The sequence below is a fragment of the Psammomys obesus genome, unplaced genomic scaffold (assembly GCF_907164565.1).
Source record: "Psammomys obesus unplaced genomic scaffold, mPsaObe1.curated_primary_1811, whole genome shotgun sequence".
Classification (NCBI taxonomy): domain Eukaryota; kingdom Metazoa; phylum Chordata; class Mammalia; order Rodentia; family Muridae; genus Psammomys; species Psammomys obesus.
In genome coordinates, this window is record NW_026591545.1 from 1 (window position 1) to 22,324 (window position 22,324).

At 51.9% G+C, this 22,324-nt stretch overlaps 2 protein-coding genes across 2 annotated transcripts in view; both read right to left on the minus strand.

Moving 5' to 3' along the window:
- Positions 1 to 154: 154 nt before the first annotated feature.
- Positions 155 to 22,324, minus strand: part of Prdm11 (PR/SET domain 11) — a 31,745-nt gene continuing 9,575 nt past the window's right edge. The window contains exons 4-7 of the mRNA XM_055610340.1: positions 21,347 to 21,414; positions 8,440 to 8,627; positions 3,407 to 4,033; positions 155 to 2,340 (exon numbers count right to left, since the gene is read on the minus strand). Of these exons, the coding sequence (XP_055466315.1) occupies positions 176 to 2,340; positions 3,407 to 4,033; positions 8,440 to 8,627; positions 21,347 to 21,414 (3,048 nt within the window). The 3' untranslated portion in view covers positions 155 to 175. The remainder of the gene's footprint in view (positions 2,341 to 3,406; positions 4,034 to 8,439; positions 8,628 to 21,346; positions 21,415 to 22,324) is intronic.
- LOC129679315 (myb-related transcription factor, partner of profilin-like) lies at positions 14,025 to 18,048 on the minus strand. Its single transcript, XM_055610339.1, has 2 exons — positions 17,290 to 18,048; positions 14,025 to 14,800 (listed from the first exon to the last, which is right to left on the minus strand). Exons 1-2 carry the CDS (start codon positions 17,735 to 17,737, stop codon positions 14,241 to 14,243), a joined length of 1,008 nt encoding a protein of 335 aa, XP_055466314.1. The 5' UTR covers positions 17,738 to 18,048; the 3' UTR covers positions 14,025 to 14,240.

Below are 22,324 nucleotides of genomic sequence, written 5' to 3' on the forward strand. Positions count from 1 at the left end.
TGCCAGTAGCTTCCGGTGGACACATCACCTTAGTTTTTTAAAAAAAAATTTCAGTGTGGGTTTACATATATATAATATAATATAATATAATATATATTTATATAATATATCAAAGCTTATGAGTATAGATTAAAAAAATATTCACCGGCTTTGTGACCTCTGCAGCGCATGCCCCCTACATGTCTGGGTAGAACTCAGAGCCGTGGTCCACAGCCTGCAGGATGGGCTTCTGCTCCAGGGCAGACATCCTACTGAGGACCTCGGCTGACAGTGCGTAGCTGTTGCCGGACTTCTCCTCAAACCAGCTGTCCAGGGCTCGCTTGGCATCAAAGCTGGCAATGGGTGGTCCATTCACAGCAATTGTCAGCAGGTCACTGAGCTGCTCCAGGGTCAGGCGGGAGCGGTGGTTCTTGCGGACCCGCTGGAGGGCGCTGCGGCCTTTCTCACAGCAGGCGGTGGAGGTGGGGAGGACTTTAAGGACCTGAATGATCTTGTTCAAGAGCGGAAATCTTTGCTTGTACTTGCAGATGTGGCTGATGAGGTCTTTGAAGCCATTTTTGGTGTAGTAATCAGCCTTGAGGTCTCTCCACTCCATCAGCAGGCTCCCCCGGGGGTCCATCCCTTCACGGCACACATCCCGGGAGAAGGTAGGAATGGCTTCCAGGTGGTCGAAGATCTGAACCATGTCCTCCTTGCCGAAGCTCAGGAGCTCCTCACTGTTCCTGGGCCAGGCGGCTATGTCAAACACTTGGCAAGCCTTCACAAAGCCCCGGCTTCGGGAATCAAACCTCTGGGCCAGAATGACCTGTGTCTTCTGACAGATCTTCTCCCTGATAGACTGGAACTTGGCCTCGGCCACCCTGAGGTTCTTCACGGCGATCCCGTTGAAGCTCTCTCGGAAATTCTCCTCGAATTCCTGCAGGTACTCCCCTGGGGAGTCCGCAAGCCTGCTGATCTCCTGGATTGCCTCCTCGATCTTGTCGTCAACCTGTGACACCAGCAGATACTCTCCCTGGAAGATGTAGGCTAGGCGCGAGAGCACGGCGATCACGTCGAGCAGGAAGTAGATGAGCTTGATGGACTGGTAGTCCATGAGGAACTGCAGCAGGGCCAGGGCGATGGCGGAAGCGTCTGCCCGCTGCGTCTGGCTGCTGACGTCCTTCAGGTGGGCCACCACTTCCAGGTAGTCCTTGATGAGGGCATTCAGGACGTTCTGCTCGCCGATGATCCACCTCACGGCGCGGATGTCCCCCAGGAACTCAGTCTCCTCGCACAGGGTGGAGGCCGTGGAGCGCAGCTCGCACAGGAGGCGCGGTGAGTAGCGGTAAAAGCTGAGGAGCTGCTTCAGGTTGTTCTCCAGCTCCTCCAGGCAGGGCAGCTCCTTCCCGCTGATGGCGTCCAGGATCTCCAGATGGGGGCGGTGCACCATAAAGGGCAGGCACAGCAGCCAGGGCAGCGTCTTGCGGATGGTCATGAACATGCTTGCTCGCAAGCTGGCGGTGATGTTGGCTCCGTCCACTCCCAGGCCAACAGTTGGCTTCTCATCCTGGAGGCGGATGCCCAGGGCGGCAAAGGCCCGGTCAAGAGCCTGCAGATAGCTTTCCGTGCTGGAGAAGCCTAGCTCCTGCAGGGACAGGAATTCTGTGGCCGGGGGCCCGTCACTGCTGGTATACTGCACGTAGACGGCCACGGTGTCAGCCAGAAGGTCGTCGCTCTGCCCATCCAGGATGATGCTGAGGCAGGGCGACTGGCGGATGCGCTCTACCAGGTCCTCCCTCAGTGCCCGGGCGATGTGATGGATGAGGATCTGGCAGTCCCCCTCGTTCATGTACTGGTCTACCACCTTGAGCTCGCACTTCCGCAGCAGCTCCGCCAGCGGCCTGAAGTCCAGGTAGGGCCTGCCCTCCAGCGCCAGGTGGTAGGCGGTGTTGAAGAGCAGCGTCATGTTACGGCACATCTCCTCCGTCTTCTCCGGGTGCATGCGCAGCTTGTACAGCTGGAGGCACTTCTTGTGCAGGTTGCTCTGGCTGTGCAGCTTGATGGTGTGGATCTTAAACTGCTTGGAGCCGATGATGAAGGCCGAAGTGCGTGAGGACTGCACCGTGTACTGGCGGCACACGTGGCACCACATCTCGTTGAGGGTCGGGGAGTACCGCAGGAACCAGAACTTCTTCAGCCACTCCTGCTTGAAGCGCCGGATGCGGCGCCCGGTGGCGGAGGACATCTTGGAGGGTTCATCGGTTGCCGTCATCACGTCGTTGGAGACAGACTCATCCGCGGAATCGACCTCCTGGTCATCGTCCTCCATGATGGCGGGGCCGGAGACCATGCTCTCAGAGGCTGGAAAATAAGAGCGGAAGGAAACATTCATGTGGGCTTGACAACACAGCCTCAGCAAGGGACACTGCTGGAGAGCAGGCCCCATAGAGATGGAACCTCAGCCCAGAGTTAATTCGAGGATACTGCTGCTCTCCAGGCTGAGGTTCCTTCCCCACGGATTGCCCATGGCGCTCTCTGGACACTACTCTTCATGCTCCAAGCTGCCTGCACCCGAGCTCAGTGTTGACTTGTGGGTGCTTCTCGGGTGGAAGGTTCTAGAAGAGGCAGAATGTTTGTTGTCACACATTCAGGTTACACTGGAGGACAACCACCACACACACACTGATACGGCCAGGGTAAGCATGTGGCTCTTAACTGAAGGCAGCCTGGATACTGAGGCAAAATGTAGCTTCTATGTCCACCCCATCCCGTTCTGAGGGCAGCTGAGAAGGCAAGCCTGAGGAAGACAACCTGGCTTAGCTGCAGATCTGCACAGAACAGATTCCCATCCCACCACCCACCCCCTGTTCCTCCTTCTCCGTTCAACAACTTGAAGAGATCCAGGCAGCCAGCAATGAAGGATAGCCACAGAGCTATCGGCCCCAGGCTGTCTGGTTCATCCTTCCAGAACTCCAGGCTGGGAACTGAGCACCATGTGGACAGGACAGAGTCTGGAAGAAATGGACAAGGCTGTGCTCCTGGCCTGAGTGTGGGGAGCTGTGAAAGCTCCCAGAAGATAACCTGTTCAAGACTGGGGAAGAGAGAAGTTGGGCCAGGGGAGACAACAGTGCCCTCCCTTCCCCGAAGAAAACAACAGGTCAAGAACACAGCACACAGCCCTCCTGCGATGGGACATACTTTATTGACAAGGAGAATACAGGTTGGCACATGCAATCTCCCCAGAGCTTCAAGCCAGCCTGCCTCTGGCACCTGAGGGGGTGGGTTCCCACTGCCAGAAGTGGCTGCCTCTGTGTTGCATTCCTCCGGTCTCCTGGCAGGCGGCTGTGACAGAGAGCTCTGGGCCACCCTCCACACGGCGCACCGAGCACTCTTCCCTCTAACCGCAGACTCATCCTCAGCGACTTACCTGCAGGATCTGAGAACTCGGGGAGCTCCAGTACCTGCGGTGGCAGAATAGGGGGCTCTGGCAGCTTTCCAGACTTAAGCATATCTAGCTCTGCCTGCAATTCCCGTACTTTCTTCTTCAGACGAATGCAGTTAGGGCAAAAGGAGGTGGTGGGCAGCTCATGGGGGTCAGACGCCAGAGAGGCCTCAGCAGGGCTGTCAGCCTTGAATGATGTAGGCTCTTCCTCTTCATCCTCCAAAGGGCCTAGTTTCTTGGCCACCCTTTGGGGGACCTTCCAGTCCTCTTCCCCTTGGGTCCTGTGGATGTTCTGTATGCCTTGTGTCATGGCAGCTGTACTCCGACCATAGTCATCGTCCTGGTACTTGGGGACTTTCCGGATGACCAGAGAGGTGCTCAGGGCCAGCTGGCGGGCTTCCACATTGGCAGACTCCAGGGATGCTTCCAGTACATCCTTGAAGATGAGGTCTATCTTCTTCTTCTTGGCCTGAGGGTGCGTGTCGCCCTCATCAAAGCTGCGCTTGCAGGGACTTCTGCCCTGCTTCAACACAGGGAACTGAGCGGGACCCCTTAGGTCTTCCGGGCTATCCAGGGCTTGCTCAGCCTTCTCTCTCTGCAACTTCTTCTCTCCTAGGAAGGAAAACCAGGGTGTGAGGACGTCGGGAAAAGCCCCAAATGGAGAAATCAACAGGAAACAGAATGGGCCTTCTGCTAGGGTGCTGCCTGACACATTCCCCCGATTCTGACCATCTGGATCAGGTGAGACCCAAATGGAGAGAAGAATGGATCATGGGGACTAGAGTCACAGGACAAGACCTTTACCAAAAGGCAGTTTGGAAGAATCTCACACAGATAAATGCTACACTTGTGAGTTGGGATATATCTGAAGGGGAGAATAAAAAGAAGTTACCATCTTATGGGGACAGGACTTGCCATACTATGATCCTAGGAGACAGCATTCTACCCCATCTGGCTAATGTAACAGACTTCAGAGCTGAGTAAACGGCCACCCACCATGGGCAAGCTGCCCTCTAAACCTAGAAACTACACAGTGGTTTCTGTGCCTCAGTAAAAGTCACGGGGATAGCACAGGCCCCACCTTCTTCCATGCTCAGGGTTCTGGAGAACTGCAAGAAACAGCCACCCTACAGCTGCCATCTTTCTATTCTCTTTCTCCCAGCAGTCTAAAGGCAGGAAATATGAAAAAAAAAAAAAAATGGTTGAAAGCCCTGTGGTTCTCAGTCATGGCTAAGGTAGAAAAAAGAAAGCTCGATGCTTTGGGAGAGATTCCTAAAGATACTAGAATATCAGCCTCCCTCAAGATAAAGGCAAGATGGCCACAAGAGCCAGACTATTCTCAAATACAGCTGTTTCCCACCTGATAAAAGATGTCTCATTTTCTGCTGTTTTTAATTACCTTGAAATGTTGGTAAGCTATTTTAAAGTCTTTAATGTGGCCAGAAGAACAGCACAGACTGCTACAGAAGTGCTGGTATCCCCAGGGGGAGACATTCTGAGAAAGCAGAGGAGTCTCTAGGCTCTCTGAAAGGTCTGGCAGCCTGAGGGGTTGGGCAATCTCAAATACTTCCTGAATCAGGATTAGGGTCAAGGTCAGGGTCAGGGTCCTGTTGCTGTAACCTTGAGCCTCTGTATAGTTTTTAGGATTCTAGAGGAAGAAGTTCATAGGCCCTGGGTGAAGGTCAGGAGGCTCCATGCTTGGCTTCCCTCAGCTGCTTTCCTCATGGCAGGCTCCCACAGATAATAGCACACATGCTTTAAACCACTCAGGTCCCTATTCTGTCCCTACAGGAGCTGCTTAAGTAACAGCCCCATCCTAAGCTCCTGGAGTGCCCCTGTTTCTACACCAGCAGAACCACAGACAGCTTAGTGATGGTGAGATGAGAGCTCTTTAAAAAGGCAAATGTGTGGGCTGGAGAGATGGCTCGGAGGCTGAAAGCACTGGCTGCTCTTCCAAAAGACCAGAATTCAATTCCCAGCACCAGTTCATATGGCAGCCCAGAACACTCTGTGACTCTAACCCCAGGGTACTTCAAAGGCACACATGTGGTACACAGACATACATGCAGACAAAACACCCATACACATAAAATATATAGATAAAGTTAAATTAAAAAATTGTAATGTTAGTGTCACAGAACAGGTGGGGTGTTTACCAAGCTGAACTCTGAAAATCAAAGGTGCCCTTTCACCTTCTCACGGACTCATCAGATATCAGACAGCTAGGCATGCTAGAGGTCAGGATGACAATCACAGCAGACTCCCATTGTCTTTGTGACCAAAGATAAAGTCGTTCATGTTTCCTAGGATGAGTAGGAAACCCTTCTGGACTTGTGGCTTCCACCTAAACCCCCTGGTGTAGAGATGACCTTTAATAAAGGTCACCATGAGTTCTATTCCAAATCCTTCATGACATTCAGGGATAAAGTCAGAGCAAATAAAAAATCCCCACATAAATCAAATAGATCACCCAAGTGTGTTGACTCCTATCCTTCAAAGATAACCACAAAGGAATAATTTACATTCTCTGCACAAGCCCTGGGCTCCAAACAACACTCTTCTGTAACAATGAGGATAACTATGATGTGGTTAAGCAGTCTCCCATTGTGAAGAAGCCAGGTACAGTGGTGCCCACTAGTAAGCCTACTGCTTGGAGGGTAGAGGCAGGAGGGTCCATAGTTCAAAGCCAGCCTCAACGATGTATGAAAGTCAAGGCCAGCCTGGGATACATGAGACCATGTCTCACAAAGTAGGGAGGGGCCTGATTGGGAAGATGGCTCAGGTGGGCAAATGTTTGCTTTGCAAGTATGAGGGCCCAAGTTCAACCCCCAGAATTCACGTTAAGAAATAGCCAGGTGTGGTGGCAGGCAGGCACTTGTAATTCCAGTGCTGGGAAGGCGGAGACAGGTGGATTCCTGCGGTGCACTGGCCAGGCAGCCTAGCCCATTTGGAGACAGGGTTTCCCTGTGTAGCCCTTGCTGTTCTCGACTTGCTTTGTAGACCAGGCTGACCTCAAACTCACAGATATCCACCTGTCTCGGCCTCCATGACTGCTAGGATTATAGCCATGCACCACCATACTCGGCTCTGTCTGTAATACCTTAATGACTGGGCAGAAGAACCTTCTCAACAGGGCTGACAGGCCATCCAAGACACTTAAAGGACCCAGACTCTGTAGCTAACATCTAACATACATCAATCCATCAGCTACCAAGCCCACAGTCACTCTCAAGGACCACTTTCATTACAGTTGTGGCTGGGCTCACTGTAGTTGTTGATTTCCTACAGTCCAGCCTGGTCATGGACAGATGCCTTCCTCCTATATCTTCTAAGGCTTGCTCTCTCTTTCTTTTCAAGCCTCCTGTGAGCATTCATTCCCCCCAAACTCCTCTCTCTGAGCTGTCCCTGGGTCTCAGGGCTTTCTGAAGATGATGCTGGTTGAAGTACTTTGGAGAAGACACAGGAAGAAATGTTCCAGAAGAATCCAAGAGGTAGGCAAGTGATTTAATCTGTGCCAGAGCTGTGACTTCTCTTAGTTTTCTTTTCTCTGGGAAGTGTGATTCTTCTGGAAACCACCTGGCTGTTTTCATTCACTTCTGCTTTTGTCAATGCAACTGAGGTCTGGAGTTTCAGGAAGAAGTCCAATGGCAGCCAGCACCCATCACAGAAGCACGCCTTCTCAATGAAAACAACATAGCCGAAGCTCAGCTCCAAAGGAGACAGAGATGATTTTACCCACAGGTCTCTCATCTTTCCCAAGACTGCCAGATGCTTTTGACTAAGCCAAATGGCTTTCTGGGCACCCGAAGACCTGTTCTGCTTTGTCTTCCAAGCCAGCTTCATTCCAGCAAGCTACCTGCTTCCACATCCTCCACTCATCTTCTAAACAAGACTATCTCCAGCAAAGAGGTTAGTTAAAAAGATGATCTAGAAGGGCTTGGGTGTGGCTCCAAGAACCAAATGGATTCTGGGTGTGTGCATGTGTGGCTTCTGTGCAAAGGCGGTTCTCTTGAAAGAACCCGGCCAGGCTGGGGATGGCAGGTACAGGGCCAGAGACAGGGAATGACAGAAGCTCCTTTGAAATAATTCATTTCAATGAAGCCTGCCAATGGACACCCAAGTCAGCAGGGTCTCTACCTGAGACCATCTTCTCAATGTCTTTTAGCCTTGTCTTTTAGCCTTCTTCTGGTAGAAACCATTCTTTCATGCTGTGCTTCATCTGGGCTTCCAGGAACAACATCAGCAGTTCCGAGACTGGCTTTGTGTGGTGGGCACTGTTGCTTAGAATTTAGATCCTCACTTGAGATGCCTGAGGTTGTAATCTTAGCTCTGGCCTCTTTAGTCGTGTGACTCTCAGTAAGCCACTGACCTTCTGGAATGGTCAGTTTGGACATCTGAATAATGATGGGGCTGATATCACAGGAATCAGCAGATTAGAATTTTACAATGAAGGAGATCGCAATAACGGTGGTAAGTGCATTGCTCCCCGGATTCTTAGAGCATCTTGGTGGGTTAGCGTGTGTTACCGTGATCTCACAGTGATGTGTAAGAAGCTAGCACACAGCTAGCACACAGGAAGTATCTATGGAGGTATTGAGTGGGACGTGTCTTTCCATCAATTCGAGTTGGGGGAACAGGACTGGTGCTCATTCAACTGACTTACTTGGCTGGGGTTTGCTGATCTCCAGGACTGCCTCCTAGGCAAAAGAATTCCCTGGGGTGGCCACTGGCTTACTGTGCTGAGAGGTCTGGCCTGCCCTGGCTCTTTGTTCTGCTGAATACTGACCTCCTCACTGGTTTGCTTGGAAGGTTCCCAGAGGAGCTTTCTAAACTTCTGTGGTTCAGAGTGGGTGTGACCCTTCCTGGTGGGCAGGGCCTTAGCAGTGTGGGCGTGATCTTGGACCTCTAGCTTTGTGAGTGTGTCCTTTCACAATCATTACAGGCCTAGTCCTATGGATTTCGCCGTGTGGGCGTGGCTCCGGCACCGAGGGCACGCTCCTTACCATGCCCATACTCACCCCGGGTTAGGTTGCGGTGGATGGTTTCTTGGGACATGCTATGTAGGCGCTTCATGTAGTCCTCGCTGTACCAGACCCGCAGCCACTCTCCTGGCCGGATGTCTCGGCATGCCCGGAAGTAGATGCGTTCGCTGTGCTGGAATGCCAGGAGGTTCTGCTCCCTCTCCTCCCGGGAAATGACCACGTACCTGGTGGGGAGGGGACAGGTGAGAACCATGGGCCACACCTGGTTGACTGCCTTCAGTGCAGGGCACTAGAGGTTAAGGTATGTGGGCATGTAAGCAGAGTGCTGTCTCACTGAGAGAAGCCTAACTAGAGCTGACCCTCCCACCTGTATCTCTATTCTGCGTCATGTCTAGCAAGTTCTCTGGACTTAGGAATCTGTTTACCTGAGCTTGGAAATGATATGTGCCCTGCCAACCTTGTGGGTCACAGTCAATGCTAGACTCAACAGCAGGTGGCTATCCCCTCCTCTCCTCACTGACTTTTCTTAAAACTTAGTTTAATATTTTGCATGTAGGGGTGTTTTGCCTTCATGTATGTCTGCGTATCCTATGAATGTGATCCTCTCAGAGGCCAGAGGAGGGCACTGGATCCCCTGGAACTGGAGTTACAGATGGTTGTGAGCCACCATGAGGATGCTGGGAGTCAAACCTGGATCCTCTAAGAGAAGAGTGTCTTAAGCACTGAGCCACTGCTCTAGCTCTGCTTTCACTGATTTTTAGCCTCAGGCCTCTGATGACAGTTAGCCAGGGGAAAGCTTTGGACTATATCCATTTTTTCCTAGGCATAGCAGAAATAACCCATCCTCCAAGAGTGACTGATGACGGTTCAGGTTAATGGGCAGCGTCTTTACAGTGGTCCAGTGAGGACAAAGGAGGAAGGTCAATAAGAGACAACAGAAGATCAGCAACATCTGCTTCATCTAAATAATTTAAGATAAGGACAGAAAGGCTCAGAGAGAGACTGAGAACCTTGCCCCAACACATAGTTAATTAATGGGTGATACAGCTTTGTGGCCCACACTTCTCCACTACAACTCATGGCTTCCATGTGGCCATGGAAAGCACTGACTCAGCAAATGCCCACGATACCACTGAAGTTCTGCCCAACTCAGAATTCACACCCCTCACCTAGTTTCCTTCAGATGGCGCTTCCAACATCCTGGTGTCACCTTACCCAATTCCAAAACTGTGCTGCTATGACGCAAACTGAGACAGGTCAGGGCCAAAGCTGATTACCCTGTGCTCCAACAATGTGTCTACTCGGCAGAACAACTTGAAGTAAACACACCCATGTTTTAATCATGACCATTGTTTTGGGTGGATCATCTCTGGAACTGTCTATACCTTTTATGTTTCCTCAGTAAAGTCTGTGCTACTTATCTCTCCCATAGACAGAGAGAAAATATTCACACAGATGTCACTTTGCAAGGTGACAATGGGAACCAGCAGCTACAATAATTTGCACTGGAGACCTCTCTACCCCCAGGGTGATGCCTGCAGTCCTCATATCCGCCCTGCTCTTATCTGGACAGGTCCCTGCAGACTCAGCTTGACTTAGCCTTGGTGTAGGCTGGCACTTTACAAAGGCATCCCCTGAAATCCAGGAAACAATCCACTCTGGTGACAGAATATTATCATAGGCAGGAGGGATGAAGACCAAAGCAGTGGTAGAGCAAACAGCAAGCACCAATCTGGACAAGATTGGTGGTGCTTACAGCCCTGGGTCAGACATCCCGTCCAGGACTTTAGCCTCAGCACACCTATGTTCCCATCAGTATCTTATATGAGCACCAGAGAACCCCTATGAGCTGTAAAAAGTCTCACTGGGATCTCTATGCACCTAGCCACAACATCATTAGCCAAGGCAAAAGACAAGACCCTGAGACAGCAGGAATCACACTTATGTCTTCATTCAAAGGACCAGCCTCAATTTCACTGCTGAGACATCTTTTACATGTGCAGAACAATTCCAAGTTCCCAGTTTAGCAAGACTGTGAGCTTGGTGTCCCAAATCAACCAGCTTAATGGTCAACAGGGCACAGAATGAATGTAGCTCCAAGCTTTTCTGCTCTAGATACATCTGGAAGGCAGAAATGCCATTCATGTGCTTTCTCAAAAATCAATAGACTCAGAGAATACCTAAGGGTACCATCTCCCTTTCCCCTTTCAGTTTCTGGCCATCCATCCAATACTAAATGCCAGAAGAAAAGGTAAATGAGGAACAAGTTACTGTCGAGGTTTGCTCATTCAAGACAGCAGTGTCTGAGTCAAAAGATTCGAATCCACTTCCCTTTGCACCTCACCCTTGCCCTCTTGTCCTGCCCAACAAGAGCCAGCTTTCAGAGAGCACCCTCAGTCTTGATACAGATCACAAAGTATTTTCAGCATCAGATCAAAATGTGTTGAGCATCTTGCATTTGGTTGTTTTAAAACTTGGCTTTTGAAACGAGACACATATGGCAACTGTGGGTGAACCACAGCCACCCAGTCCCCCGACAAAACGTGTGTGTGTGTGTGTGTGTGTGTGTGTATGTGTGTGTGTGTGTGTGTGTGTGTGGTAGAGCTTTCAAGAGAAGATTAACTGCATCTAGCTAAGACTCAGCAGCCATCACCTCTAATTAGGTCCCTTCCTTTCAGTTTGGTAACACTCAATGGCTCAGACCATTCTCAGAATTTCTAAGAATGTTGTCCTCATTCTTATGAAATACTGTCTGCCCTGTGTCACACGGTCCAGGACTCCAAGGCTTCCAGGAACAACCTCTTCCTTGTAGTCAAGCTCAGTCGTCTGCAAGAGGGTCTGAGTTTCTCCCCTCATTCCCCAGTTGGGAGCACAGAGCAGAGTGGGAAATGTCTGACTCAGGCTGTGTCTTGTAGTGACAGAGCTCATGTCTGGCAGTTCAGACTCAAGACACCCTAGAAGTTCTTGAAAGGTGACTGACAGTGGGGGAGAGAGTAGGAGACCTGGACTGAATCTTTTCAGAAGATAACACATTGTTTTCAGTCCTGTCTCCTCTCTGGCCTTGGGTACCAGACAGATAAGCACAGGAGACAATTCTCGGGCCTCACCCACTGGTTCTTATCTAATGTACCATATTTTCTAGCTGGGTCAGGAAATGACTATGGGTTCCGACTCAAGAAAGAAAATAGCCCATGGAGACTTCCACTTTGTTTAATGGAACCAACACAAGCCCGGCCTGGTCAACACAGCTTTCCAACAGAAAGGAAGTTGCTCAGGGAGACAGATATGGCAAGACCGAACAAGAGCAGCCTGGGCCCTTTTTGATGTCACTGGATTAGGTCTCTGATACCCAACATCCAGGCAGTCACCCTGCCTCTGTAAAACATCACCCCCATATGCTATGAGCTTCCATTCAAGCCTTCTCTTTGGGTAGCTGGCATAGGCTTCCCACTCATTTCCTCTTCCAGTTGAATATTCTGGCTTCTTGGTCCCCACTGCCGTCAAGATACCAAAACAGAAATCATTCTCATCTCAAACTGACCACTGCCCCTTAGGCTCTGACCTTATTTCTGGTATAGTCTTTAATTTGGACTCTTCTTCCCCAAGACCAGAAGTAGAGGCCAAATAGTCACACAGTACTGGGAATTGGGGAGACCCAGGCCAGCTGCATGGGGTCTCTGTACTTCCTGCAAACTGCAATCTTGATTTCCAAGGTCACACATTTTGGCTAGGAACTTAGAGAACAGTCTGGATGCCAAAACCAAAGGTAACTAAGAGCTTTTCAGAAAGGATATCACAGGCTACAATTTGGGGGATTCCTGCCTCAAGGAAGCTCTCCCCACGACTGAAGGTTAAGCCAGGTAAGTAGGGCTGCTCTGTGAGAGGCACACTCTGGTGAATGCCAGAGGAAGCCACTTTGGTTCCTCTGAAGAGTCTTGGGTCTCGGCAGGCAGGGCCTCGCCTTTCACAGGCATAACCAAGATCAGTGGAGATGCAGCCACTATGGATGTGTGTTCCAGGATGGCCCCTAATTGATAGCCAGGAGCCTCTCAAGTCTCCGTCCAGAAATTATCTCACTCCCTAGAAATCCCAATACTTTTGGGGAGCATAGGGTTAAATTCACTGAGCACTATATCGTTTTTGATGTACAGGAAAATAAAGTACAGTTGACCTAGTATCCGTGGATGCTCAGCTGCCTTTGGCCTGTAAGTCCCCACTATTCTTCTTTCCCACACGCTTTCCCTTAAGCCTCTAATCCCTGCTCTGGAGGCTTGTGGGTTTCCTTGGGAAGAAAGAAAATACACACCAAAATAAAAAAAGATCCTGGAGCCTGACTGTGTTTAAAGTGTGACATCCATTTCGTTTTATTGCCATCTTAACAAAAATACGTGAGAAGGCCATCTTGGGTTCCAGACAGGGCAATTCCAGGCACCAGACTATTACTGGATAAGACAATGTTCACTTTGAGGGGGCAGGAGCCCCCAAAGAACCACAAATTCAGGTGATGGAGCCCAGGGCCCAGAGCCCAGGGCCATGGCAGGTGCCATCCATCTGTTCGCCTCATGTAGGACAAAGCACGGTGTGTTTATAAACAGCTCTAGCAACAGCCTCAGTGGGTACTGGGTCCAATAGGCTTCCAGGTCCACTTAGTCTCTTAGGGGGAAGGGAAGGGTGCAAAAGGTCTGCCAGGGTCAGCCTCAGGCCAAGGAGCGATGACAAAGCTGCACCTAGGTCAGTTAAGCTTTTGGCTTAGTCTCCCTCCCTAACTCTAAGAACCCAGCTCTCTGATCATGCCCGCTAAACGAAACACAAAGCTGGAAGTGTATGTGGCTAAGTGAATATACAGCCCAAGCAAGCACAGGCAAGGCATGCTGGGAGGTGGTCTGGACACGGCCTTATTGGGGTCTGGCCTTATTAGGAGCCAAGTGAGTAGACAGTCTGCCCGCTGGCTCCTGAGGCCTGGGCTCAGGACCTCCCCAGCACGCTCTGTAAGACCCAGGGCCATGGCAGGCTGGCAGACTCATCTCCATGATGTTTTTGTTCCCTCTTCCAACTGTAGGACCTGAGGCAGAGGTGAGGAGCAGGATTCCCATCTATAAGCACTCCAGGTCTGGCCTCTTGAAGAAAGTTGCCCGGGTCCACAGTCCTGGTCCCCACTACATGACTGTGTCACCTCTGACCCCTGAGATAGATGGTAATGATTGGAATGACCAGTAATCGGTGATTGTAAAGACTGACCTGGCTGCCTCCACACTGTTCAGAAAGCTCCCTGAGATGACCTGCCATGGGCAGGTTTGGGGAAAAGCTTACAGTGTGCTAAGACTCAAAATCATCTATTTTCCCTCATCAGCGCGGCTCCCCACTCTCCTTCCCTCCACAAAAGGCAAGCACAGCAGCTGAGCAAGGCAGGGCAAGCATAGGGCCAAGGCCGGGCCCCTCCCACCCGGCCGAGCTAGCCCCGCCCACCCACAGACCTGGGTCAGGGCAGAATCAGGACCTGAGAGGTCAGCTGTGCTGCAGCCCTGAGTTGGAAGCAAGATTCTGTTGGATGCTGCCCCTTGCCCCAGCAAGGCCTGCTCCACAGGCCACAGGCCACAGGCCATGAGGAGAGCAAGCCTCTAGGCCAAGCAAGCATCAAGCAGGAAGCTTCTTGTGTCTTGAGCATCTTCCTGAGATAAGAGGGCGTGCTCTGCTATAGCACGGGAGGCTGGACTGCACCAGGTGAGGAGATGACTGTGCCCCCAGGGTCATCAGTCTTGTTTCTGGACCCAGGAGACTTCCCCCATCTCAAGGCCAGACACCACAGCCATCGCTCCTCCATGTGCAAGCTGGCCAAGTTAGAAACTGTGCTTTCTCTTTCGAGACCTGGTAGTCCGTGTGGGGGCTGGTTCTGGGGCAGTTGGTGTAAGGTCCAGCAGGGGTGCCTGAGTCTGGGAAGTAGAGGTCACGGGGGCTGGCCCTTCTTGCCCCCGCTGAGATGCCTGAACTGCATCCCGGATCTCCATCAGTGTCTCACACATCTGACCAACACGGCTGTTCAGCTCAGCCATGGCCTGGCTGATGACATGCATGTTGTCGGCCATGTCCTGGTGCACGGTCACCAGCTCCTGGCAGAACTGCTGGAACATTTCAGTCTGGTGGGCATGGGCATGGAGGAGATGCCAGTCTAGGCCCATGGTAGGTGAGCTGGGATGTGGTTCTGGGGTCCTGAAGGCCTGGGCCTGGGGTGAGGGTTGGGGCAGGACCTCTGGCTTAGGGCCCAACATCCTGGACTGGTCTGAGGAAGATGAACAGAGCAGCGTGGGGCTGGCCAGTTTGGCCTCTTCTTCTGGAGGATGTAGTAGGGGTATTCGAAGAGGCTGCTGTGAGGGCCCAGGAGCCTCCTCATCTTCATCATCTTGGGGCGTACAAGGAGAGAAGGACAGATGATTATGAAAAGGAAAGAAAGGGCATCCGTGGTCATGGACCCACATCTGAAAACTCCCTACTGCCCCCCCTCCACCCCTCAGCCTACCATTGGTACCACCTCTGGAGAAATGCCAGCTCCTAAATCCCTGAGGTGAGTAGGTCAGGCATGCGGTGAAGGGTGAGGAGATGCTGGCTTACTTCTTCCCACAGACGTAGCTGTGAGATGAAGGAGTCCAGTCTGAGGACCTAGAGTCCCCAGTTCCAGTGGCAGCCATGCCAATCTAAGGGCTCATGATCTTGATGGTGTCACTGTATTTCACTTCAGAGGAGCAATAACAACTGCTCTGCTGAACCCCTGGGGCCCCTGGCTGGGCTGTCAGTTGGGCTGTGAGATCCCAGACCCTTACAGTGTATTGCAGGGTGGAAAGCACTATCCCCTGTGAGAGGGTCTAAGCTGCTCTCTTAGTAGCTCCAGACTCCACAAGCGAGGCACTTTCAAAGCTGCTTGGGGCCACCTTGTGGCCTGGCTGGAATCCTAACTTAAAAGTCACTACAGGGAGATGCCAAAAGGCTGGAGATGGGAGGGAAGGGCTGGAGCAGGATTATGTGGGGTAAGCCACCAGTCCTGTTGTCCCCTGCGGTGGGCTATGAGGTCAGGCATACCATGGCCTGACTGCATCCATGAGCACTCCATTACACAGGTCCCTTGGGGGCTCGTGGGGCTGGCACAGTGAGAGCATGCTCAGTAAGTGGCAGCCAACCTCCTGGGATGCCAGACAGGGTGCGCAGGAGCACTCTGATATGTCATTGCTCCTTTTCCAAGCCCTCAGGCCATTAAGGCCCCAGTCACTAAAGCTGCTGACTGTTAGTAGATTTGGGGGCTCCTGCAGCCCGGGTTACCTCGGCTAACCTCGTCATTTTTGACCTCTAGGAGATGGATAAGTAAACAGGGCAGGATTCAGGAAATAGACTTTTCTGGATACTGCCCACCCCGAGGCTTCAGCAAACCCTGGCAGATCCAGGCTCAAGTCTGGTTCTGACGTCTCAGGACCACCTCCCTTTTCTGGAAGATTGTTTTCCTCAGCTGGCTAACCAGGAAGTCTGCCTCATCATGAACACTCTTTTCTACTCCTGAGGCTGACTTTGTGAGTGGCCACCTGTCGGAGGCCTCGGCCAAACAGGAAATGAGCAGATCCCCATGGCAAAGGGCCAGGGAGGAAGGCAGACTGTGAACCACCTTCCCACTGGCTGAGTGCTGGACACAAGAGCCTCCGTGAATCCTCCTGCTGGGCTCCTAGCCTCCGTTGAGGACAGTGGATGAGGACGGGTGTGGGTGTGTGAAGATGAGGGAGGGGAGGGGTGAAGTTCTTCAGGAAGGGACTCTACGGCTCCCCCTTCTGGTGAACTCCCAGTAGAAAGGCAGTGCTAAAGTCCCAGGAAGCAAAGGTGGGAGAACACAGGAAACAGAAGATGGGGCAGGGGAGCCGGAAGAGAACAGGGAGGGAGCCCAAGCCAGTTTCAGGTGAGCACCAAGAGGCTCAGACTAAAGAGAAGTAGATCAAGTTCAGAGGACTGGAGAGCAGATGACACGGCCAAGGCTGACCAAGTGACCAGGCAATCACAGGAAGGTCTTTCTCTGGCCCAGCCCTGACACTTGGCTGCTGCAGTGGTGCCCCTCCCCCTGCTGGCCATTCTGGGGCTTCCCTGGCTTCTGCAGTTCCTGGAACGTGCCAAGCGCCTTCCTGATGTGGGCCCTGTACATGCTGTTCCCAGCCTGCCTGCCCTCCCCTCCCCTCCCCTCCTGTGCGCCTCGCACCAGGCCTGGTTAACTCTTCCACATCCTTCAAACATCCTCCTCAGCCAGGCTTGGCCTGGTCTTTTCTACAGCTTCAGCTTCTCCTGCCATGTGCTTTGCAGACTCAGCACAGATTGAAGACGCTGGGCCCCACTGACTACAGAGCAGCAGACCCAGTGTGGGCCCTGGGGAACACACAAGTCTAAGGCTGGAAATCTGGGATGTCCCGGGCTGGGTCAGCCCTTTCCTCTAAGGTGGACAATAATCTAACTCAAGCAGGCATGTCTAACCTTTTGACATTGCAGCACCTACAAAGTTCCTGGCTCCAGGCACCATAAACAAACAAGCAAACAAGTAAATGTAATTGCTTTAAACAAGCTTATGATTTGGGTTAGTCCACCTTCATAGCTATGTGCTTGTGGCCCGAGGGCCACAGTCTATATGCATAAGCTTGCTTAGTCCTACAAGTGTCTGTGTAGGTTTTAGATGTAGCCCTGTCCTTCCTGCTCCCAAGCCAGCTTCTGGCACAGAATGGACGTACAAGGAGTGGAGACAGGACAGAGGTAGGATGGGGTCATGGAAAGAGTCAAAGAGACGGGGAGGGTCCCGAGCTAGAAAGGGAATGGGTGTACCTAAGGAAGCAATCCCCAACACTCAGGCCGTGGACAGGCATCGATACTTACAGCTGGTAGAAGGGCTGTCGGTACCGTCCAGTTCTGCCCTGGGGAAGCTGTGTCCAGCCCTGGCAGTAAGCAGTGCCGACTTGATGGCCCTCTCCTGGGCAGTGAGGAGGATGGGATGGGTGTGGCCCCCGATCCCTGGGCCCGACAGTGACTGCTGCATGAAGACCAGCTTGTCCTTGGTCCTGCGCTTCATGTCATCCCATCTGTGCTTAATGTCCTTGATGGAGCGGGGCACCTGGCTGACGGAGGTGACTTTCCGAGCTATGCCTTCCCAAATCTTGTCCCTGTCAGCGTGGGACAGTCGAATGGTCTCTCTCCCAAAGAGAACCGCTTCATGACGGGTCACCTCTGTGACCAGAATGTCCAGCTCCTCCTTGGAGAACTTAGGCTTCCTCTTACGCTCAGCCAGGGGCAGCATGTTCCTTGGGTTGAATATCCCACAAAGCATAATTGGGTAAATGACCGTCAGTGAGGGTGGTCCTCCTCCTTCCTAATCACAGGCCCCACCTGGGAAGCCTGGGGCCACCTGGGCCCCTCCACACCCTCCTCCTACAGTGATGCCTTTCCCTCCCTCCTCCTCAGAGGGAAGGCAGGAAGGAGGTGGTAAGGAGCCTGGTGAGTGCAGGGTAGGGCTACCCTACCTCTCATCAGCCTCGAGCACCAGGCAGTTCAAGTTTATTCGACCTTTGCTGGCTCCTTCTCCCCATCCAGAGTGGGGATGCCAACCACACCAGTTTCTGAGGGTTCCGTCTATGTACAAGAGCTCTCACAACTTAAGGGACTGGAGAAACAGCTCAGTGTTTAAGAGCATTCACCGCACCTCTCTCTGAGGATTAGAGTTTGGATCCCAGCAACCACATCAGGTCATTCGCGAATGACTGTCATTCAAACTCCAATGGATCTGTTGCCCCCTTTTGGCTTCTGTGGGCATCTACACACATGCGTGAATACACACACATAGATATAAAAATCAAAAGTTAATCTAAAAAACAATAGTCTACAGTGGCCTGTGGCACTGGCTGATGGTGTCCTCCATGTCGCAACCACGGGGGTAGGATGTCTTATTCTGTCACCTGTGGGCTCATTTCCCTTCTTCCAGTCCCCCCCCCCACATGTCCCTTACCTCCCTGTGTGCTCAGAGGCACCACCAGAGGCTCCTCATGGGGCGGCTGCTGTGGCACTCTAGTTAAGATGTGAGGCACCCATAAGAGTCCCCCAGAGATGCGTTACCGTTGGAAGGATGCCAGGATGACCTGGATTTTGCTGAGGATCTCCAACCTGACCTTGCACCTGCTCTGGCTTTGGAACTCAGTCTTTCCACATTGTGGTTCTACCCGCTTTTCACTATAGCTTTAAAACTGGAGTTCCACCCAGGAGGAAGCAGGGTGCTGAGAGAAGCTCCGATCCCAACCCATCCGGAGGGAGACCGGCAGTACTCAGTTCCTCAAACCTTATTTCTCAGTTCTCCCAGTCAACAGAGTATGATCAGATAAAGGAAAACTAGGGGCTTCAGTACCCAGCTTAGGACAAAGGCCTTGCACTCAGACTTGTGACCATCCTTGGGGACCACAGGGTCTCTCTGAAACTAGGGTGAAGCCTTCAGGGCCTTGATTATTCCCCTATGGGCATTCATAGAGTCTGTGTTAGGAGAGACGGAGGTTACTGTACAGTATGGAATGTTCAATAACACGCTTACCTTTTACCCCCACAAACCAGGAGTACCCATGCATGAAGCTGCGCCCCTTCTGAAATGTCTGAAAGCACTCTAAAGGCACACATGTCTCAAGTGCCCCTCTTTGAGAATTACTGTGCACAGAGCACACGTAATGCAGAGCTTGCACAGGTTAACACTCAAGATGTGAATACCTACCCCTCGCCTGGCCCACCACTAATTCCATAAAGGCGTTGATCCATTACATCAACCCCAAGCCCCTGGCCCATGGCAGCACAACTCCGATTGTCTGTAAATTAACAAGAGCTACCAAAAGCAAGGCCACACACAAACACAACCACTGGATCCTGGAACCTTCCCAAGTCAAGACACATCAGCTAAGACCACCCAGGAGCCACCTAGAGTCAGGACAGGCTAGTGGCAGCAGGACAGAGTCATGCTAATAAAGGTGGGAGGAGCAGACAGCAGCCCACTGCATCCACCACAGTCACAAGGAGCCATGCTCTGCTTGGTCCCTTGTATATTAGCAGAAAGGACTGTGGCTTGAGACACAGGAGCCCAGTCCACATTTTGCCACGGATGACCTGAACATGAGCAAGACTTTGCCCTGCTTTGGGTCTCAGTTCATGACTGGGGCATAACCACCAGCACGGAGCAGCGGCTGTCAGCCTGAGTGGCCACATTAGATTCATTATATAGAGCTTGTAAAATTGTGATGCCCTAGACCCATCCCCAACCAAGTTACATCAGCAGTCCCGGCATGCTAAACAATGGCCGAGGTGGTGGAGACGAGGCACTATGTTCTAAGGGACTGTGGGAAAGCCCTTTCTTTCTCCCAGACAAAAGCTCAGAAATGAGAAAACAAGGGACAAGTCAGCTCTCTAAGCCATGGTGGCTGGAGCGCTGCAGGTGACAGCACGAAAGCCTGACGCCAGGACTCATCAGACCCACTCTGTCAGTTGACCGCAGTGACCAAAGGCCCAGCCAGGGTCTGGTCTGTGCTGTCCATTAACAGCCATTCTGCAAGGCTTGGGCACACTTGCTCAACAAAGACCTAGCCCCTCTAAAGACCCACGACAAAGGCTCTTTCCTAGTCTATCTCGACCCCCACAGCACATGCCTGTGCCTCTCTGCCATTTAAGACGTGGCAGGTGTGAGCCTGTAAGAATGCAGAGGGCAGAAAAGCTCAGGGCTGAGCTGACCTACTCTCAAGCGTCCAGCCTGCATTATGAGCGGAAGTGGGGCTCAGCATAAGGGATACGAGGCCCTGTCTGTAACTTCGGACACAGGGAGAAGAAGGTGGTTACGAATGTCAAGCCCAATGTCCTGTGCCATTTTCAGGGATAGCTGGCTAGCTTGTATAGGAGGAGGCACTGTGTGGCCGTTGGTGCTGCACCACTTCAGGGCAGTGGGAACAGCTGTGTCCTCCATAAGAGGGCAAACTGCCCTGCAAGCCAGTTGAAGGTCTGAGGACACACAGGTGACAGAGAGGCCACTGAGAGGGACACAGGAGACCCCCCTCACGATGCCCCACTTGCAACCAGCTCCTCGTCATGTGCCCAGACTGCCTGAGACATCCCTTCCTGTCCTCACCTCTTGTCTTCCCATCAGCCCCCAATGGTCACCAATCTGAGACTCATAGGACTGTACAATGACAGGGCCTTGGACCCATGATGTGCCTGGGCCCCTGGGTCCTTGAAGGCTTCCCTTTCCTCTCAACCAGATGTAAATGCCCTGTCATCAGCTCTGGGTCTCAGATAGACCCCTGACCTTTTCCCTCATACACACCCAGTAGTACCACACATACCACAGAGGCCAGCTCTGAGCATGGATCCCAACTCAGTATGGCCACCTGGGGAGGGCCTCTTGTTCAATTCTCTGCTTTCTCTGGCTAGACTTCAGGGACCCTTCTGACACTCTCCTGGACCACAGGCTGGGCCAGCGTAAACCCATGCTCATCATCAGGCAGGCCTAGTGTGAGCCCCAGGGGAAAGAAAGGTGGAGATGCCAGGAGCTTTCACTCCCACACAACCATGGGATGACTTCTGGGTATTCCCTGGAGCAGTGCCACCCAGGCAGCAGAAATCTGCTTTGGAAGAAATGTCCCTGGTCCAGCCTAGGTTGTAGATATTTTCTTCTTCTGCAGGAGTTCTACCAGGAGCCATGGCCTACAGCCTAACTTCTGCAGCCCACTTCCTGCAGCCCACTGGTCTGGCCACAGGCTCGCCTCTAGAACCTCTGATGGAAGCCAGGTAGTTCTTAGACCCTGTCAGCAGTAGTTCTGGAGCAGCCTAAAGAGCGCTGAGGGCCTGGAGGCCCGAGACACTCCCTTGGCCCATCCCAGAGGCTGGTGAGGTCCACTGGAGCTGGCAGGGACGGACTCACCTCATCCAGTTGGCCTTGGTCTCATCCGACCCATCTATAGACTTGTAGCGGTTGTTCTTGTCCACAATCTGGAAAACAGAGAGACTGTGTAGAGTGGGGCATTAGAGAAGGGGCTCTCACATGCCTCGGCTCCTTACCTGGGGCCCAGGGCTCAGCTCCAGTCTCACCTCTTTTCCCTCTGCCCTCCTACACTGTCTCCACTACCACCCCACCTGGGATCAAGAATCTTTGCTGCTCTACCCACTCCTATTCTTTTAGAGACCCTGGAGAAGACCCAAGAGGAGATGGTGGCGGAATCGGAATTCTGGCAACACAGCCCATGATCACCACTCCCCACATGTACCAGGCTGCACCACAAAGCTGAACACAGCCCTTTTCTCTCTCTCTCTGGTGTGTCTGCAGGGGATGAAGGTCATCACCAGGACCCAGGCACTTGTGATCTAAAAGGGCACCTCCTCTCCCTAAACTTCAAATAGTCAAGACCCTTGGGACTTGGGGTAGGGTTGTGTCCAAATGTCTATCCTCCTCAGTCATTCTGCATATTGAGGGCCAGTGAGACAATGGAATTTTAGGTTATCGCTTACTTTCTTTTTGGAGGGTAGGTGTCTTCTGATACAGATTTTAAGCTTGAAGGTTAAGGTGGTAAGGCAGAAAGAGAGGCACTCAAGAAGGAAGCTACACCAGGGATCATGGGTGTTGGCTTCTGTAGCAGTTACTATGTCTGTTTCTCTCTCAACCCAAGCACAAGCAACCTCCTGTTAGTCTACTATGGACCTTCTGTAGGCAATCAGTCTATAATCTTTCCATTTGTTCAATACTTGACATCATTTTCTACTGCGTTTTTTGAAGTAAAGATTGTAAAATTCTCTTCACTACTAAATGAGCACCTCTGCATTTCAGTTCTGGAAATTTCTCAGCTTTTATTTATTTATCTATCTATCTATCTATCTATCTATCTATCTATCTATCTATCTATTC

Coding starts and splice junctions, on each gene's coding strand:
- LOC129679315 (XM_055610339.1), bottom strand. CDS start 17,737: ATGCTTTGTGGGATATTCAACCCAAGGAACATGCTGCCCCTGGCTGAG. Junction 14,801..17,289: donor CGACAGCCCTTCTACCAGCT/GTAAGTATCGAT, acceptor GTACGCCCCAAG/ATGATGAAGATGAGGAGGCT.